This window comes from Pteropus vampyrus, unplaced genomic scaffold, assembly GCF_000151845.1.
Source record: "Pteropus vampyrus isolate Shadow unplaced genomic scaffold, Pvam_2.0 Scaffold275, whole genome shotgun sequence".
Lineage (NCBI taxonomy): Eukaryota > Metazoa > Chordata > Mammalia > Chiroptera > Pteropodidae > Pteropus > Pteropus vampyrus.
Genome location: NW_011889056.1, coordinates 362,162 through 365,836, shown reverse-complemented (window position 1 = coordinate 365,836; position 3,675 = coordinate 362,162). Strand labels below are relative to the sequence as shown.

The window sequence follows — 3,675 nt, the reverse complement described above, 5'->3', positions numbered from 1 at the left end:
GCATCTCAGGCGGATCGGCGGCGTGTGCTTGTGGGAGCTGGGCCATGGGGGCAAGTCTAGGCCTGGGGGCGGAGGGGGGCCCTGTGAGCGCTGTGCATGGGGGTGGGTCCGGAGGGGTCGGGGCGGGGGGCGCACGGAGCCTTCTGGAAGGCGGCTGATTGCGGCTGACTCGGTTATGTGGCGGCACAGAGTGGAGTCTGGGCGCTGATCGACGTCGGGGTGCCGGGGTGGGGGGTTGCTGGATCGCGGCTGTGTATCTGGGAGGGGGAGCAGTGTATGCGGTGGCCTCGGTGGGTGGTGTCCACCTGGGAGTGCCGACCTGGGCGGTGGGGGATGGGCGAGATGGACCTGGGCTGAGGGAGGGTGCATGGGATCATAGGGGACCCGCGTTCCGGAGCGGGGCTGTCGCTGAGGGTGGCCGAGGCACTGCCGGGCTTGGGGTGGGGGACGGGGCTGCCCCTCGCCCAGGGGGGCCTCCCTGCACCTCTTCCTTGCTCCTCAGACATGCTGCTGCTCAAGAAACAGACGGAAGACATCAGCAGCGTCTATGAGATCCGGGAGAAGCTGGGCTCGTGAGTGTGCGTGAGTGTGCTACTGAATGTGTGTCAGTGAGCATGATGCGTGTGTGCGTGTGTGCGTGTGTGTCGGTGAATGCGCGTGTGTGGGCAGATGAGTGGCATGGGATGGACAGGGCCTCCCCATCCGCTTCAGTGAGTGGGGCCCTTCCCTCTCTCCACCTCTGCTCTCCCTCCCCTGCCCCTCTCCTCCTCTCCCTCTTCACCTTTCCCCCTCCCTTCCCGCCTCCCCCATCTTTCTGGCAGGGGCGCCTTCTCTGAGGTGGTGCTGGCCCAGGAGCGGGGCTCCTCACACCTCGTTGCCCTCAAGTGTATCCCCAAGAAGGCCCTTCGAGGCAAGGAGGCCCTGGTGGAGAATGAGATTGCAGTGCTCCGCAGGTATTTGCCTGTGCTCTGGCCAGGCTGCTGGCACTCGAGGCCTTCAGGGCAGTGTCCTGGGGTGGAGCCCCCTGCCTCCCCTGTGTCCCCAGGAAGGCCTGGACTGGGGCTCTGCCTTGCTGGATTGGGCAGGGGTGGCCTGTGGTAGGAAAGGGGGCAGAGGTAGGAGGAAGCGCTGAGGCACGGAGGGGGCTGCAGCGGCCCATAAGGGCTTTTTCTTGCCGTGCAGGGTCAGCCACCCCAACATCGTGGCTCTGGAGGACGTCCATGAGAGCCCGTCCCATCTCTACCTGGCCATGGAGCTGTGAGGAGGGCAGGGACAGGCTGGGGGCTGGGCAGTGAGTGAGGGCCAAGGGGCCTGGATCGACTGAGCCCTGTCTTCCCTCAGGGTGACGGGAGGAGAGCTGTTTGACCGCATCATGGAACGTGGCTCCTACACAGAGAAGGATGCCAGCCACCTGGTGGGCCAGGTCCTTGGTGCTGTCTCCTACCTGCATAGCTTGGGCATCGTGCACCGAGACCTCAAGGTGCCTGTCCTCCTGCCCGCCTGCTGGGGCCTTACCCAGCCTCCCTGTGCACCAGAGGTCTGGGGGACTTGAGGGGCCACAGCCCCTGCAGTCTGCCCTGTCCTAGCCTAGGGAGACACGCCGGGGCTGACCTGGTGCTTTCTCTGGCTGCTCCTGTGTCATAGCCTGAAAATCTCCTGTATGCCACGCCATTCGAAGACTCCAAGATCATGGTCTCTGACTTCGGCCTCTCCAAAATCCAAGCTGGCAACATGCTGGGCACCGCTTGTGGGACCCCAGGATATGTGGGTAAGTGAAGGGGGTGCCCCGAGGCTTGCTGGAGGCCAGGGGGCTGGGGGACCCTGCAGGAGTTGAGGCGCCAGGGGCAGGGCAGGCGGTGGGCCATTCCTGGGGTTGGCTAGGCTGAGCCAGGCAGCACTGAAGGCTGGTGTGCGCGTGCGCGGGTGTGCGTCTGTCTGTCTCTGGCCCCCAGCCCCGGAGCTCTTGGAGCAGAAACCCTACGGGAAGGCTGTAGATGTGTGGGCCCTGGGTGTCATCTCCTACATCCTGTGAGTGACCACTGGGAAGGCTCTTCTTCTGCCTGCCTGCCCCCTGCTGGGTTGGGGAGGGTTGGACAGCTGGATGATTCATCTGTGGGTGCCAGGCTGTGTGGGTACCCCCCATTCTACGACGAGAGCGACCCCGAACTCTTCAGCCAGATCCTGAGGGCCAGCTACGAGTTTGACTCTCCCTTTTGGGATGACATCTCAGAATCAGGTGAACTTGAGGCTGGCCCTGAGCTCAGGGAAGGGAGGAGGGAGTGACCAGGGGGTGAGGATGGCTTGGGCTGACCTGGTCTCCCTGTTCCAGCCAAAGACTTTATCCGACACCTTCTGGAGCGAGACCCCCAGAAGAGGTTCACGTGCCAGCAGGCCTTACAGCATCTTTGGTGAGTGGGACCCCTGTCGAGCTGTCCTGGGACCAGGAGGAGGGACCACACCCTCAGAGACACCCCCCCCTGACCCCACTGACCCTCGGCCTCCCCCTAGGATCTCTGGGGATGCAGCCTTTGACAGGGACATCCTGGGTTCAGTCAGTGAGCAGATCCAGAAGAATTTTGCTCGGACCCACTGGAAGGTCAGTGTGGGGCAGGAGCCGTGGACCTGTTCAGCTTGATCCTGAACCCCTCCCACGCCTGCCCCGTCCCTCGGCCTCAGGGGCATGGGCATGGTCTGGGCCGCCAGTGGTCTGTGTGGTTCTCGAAGTCTTGGGGCCAGGGCCGGGGCCTGGCCTGACACCCTTCTCTCCCTGCAGCGAGCGTTCAATGCTACCTCCTTCCTGCACCACATCCGAAAGCTGGGGCAGAGCTCAGAGGGTGAGGAAGCCTCAGAGCGGAAGATGGTCCGCCACAGCCACCCGGGCCTCGGGGCTGGCCAGCCCCCCAAGTGGTGATGCCCAGGTGCGTGGGGGTGGGCCCTGTACCCCCTGAGAGGTGGCTCCTTGGCGAGCTTAGAGGGCGGTGAGCCATATGTGGCCAAGAGCTAAGCGGGGTAGACCCCATGGAGCAGAGGGCTGAGGACGGACAGCACAGATGAAAGGGAGGAGCCAGCGTTCTGGGAGGAGCTTATGAGAGAGGGGCCAGCAGGAGCTGGTCACTGCGGGGACCGTAAGGATCTGAGAGGGGCCCAGTGGCAGGGCCCAGTAGGCCCTGCTGCTGAGAGCCTTGACTGGGAGCAGGGGCAGAGGGCAGGCCTGGGTGCCTCCTGACTGTCCTCCTTCCCTGTACACTTCTCTCTCCTCCTCCCCCCCCGGCAGATGCTGAGGCCGAGAGCACTGACCCACAGATTCCCTTCCCGTGGACCCTTTCAGTCCCCCGTCCCCATGCCCTGTACCCTGTACCCTGGGGCTGGCCTCTGCTGGGCGCATGGCACTGGGGTGGGGGTGGGGCACCCTCCAGGCTCCGCCCTCACCCAGGGGCTGGCGGGGCATGTCCACAAGGGTTCCCTTTCCCTGTCGCTGCCACAGCCACTCTAGAAGCTGAAGAGGCTCCTGAGGCTGTCCTTGCACGCTGTTCTGCGCTTCGCTGACTGTGGGTGGTTCCGCTTGTGTCGTGGCCCTCCAGCCCCCTGCCCCCAGTTTCCCCCAAATCAATAAAGACAGACAGAGCAATGGGCCAGTGGTGAGCCGGAGGGAGGGCTAAGGGACAGGGATGGGGT

General features: G+C 64.4%; 1 protein-coding gene across 1 annotated transcript; it reads left to right on the top strand.

The window, feature by feature from the left end:
• The first annotated feature begins 263 nt into the window (after window positions 1–263).
• PNCK (pregnancy up-regulated nonubiquitous CaM kinase) lies at window positions 264–2,919 on the top strand. Its single transcript, XM_011375522.2, has 11 exons — window positions 264–311; window positions 503–572; window positions 822–953; window positions 1,183–1,257; window positions 1,342–1,480; window positions 1,645–1,768; window positions 1,953–2,028; window positions 2,124–2,236; window positions 2,330–2,408; window positions 2,509–2,596; window positions 2,774–2,919. The coding sequence occupies exons 2-11, from the start codon at window positions 505–507 to the stop codon at window positions 2,909–2,911; spliced, it is 1,032 nt and encodes a 343-aa protein (XP_011373824.1). The 5' UTR covers window positions 264–311; window positions 503–504; the 3' UTR covers window positions 2,912–2,919.
• The last annotated feature ends 756 nt before the right edge of the window (window positions 2,920–3,675 follow it).

Bases quoted from the DNA above. Each gene is read 5' to 3' on its own strand.
- PNCK (XM_011375522.2), top strand. From the start codon at position 505: ATGCTGCTGCTCAAGAAACAGACGGAAGACATCAGCAGCGTCTATGAG. The intron at 573-821 runs GTGAGTGTGCGT...TCTTTCTGGCAG, and splicing joins ATCCGGGAGAAGCTGGGCTC to GGGCGCCTTCTCTGAGGTGG. The intron at 2,029-2,123 runs GTGAGTGACCAC...TGTGGGTGCCAG, and splicing joins GGTGTCATCTCCTACATCCT to GCTGTGTGGGTACCCCCCAT.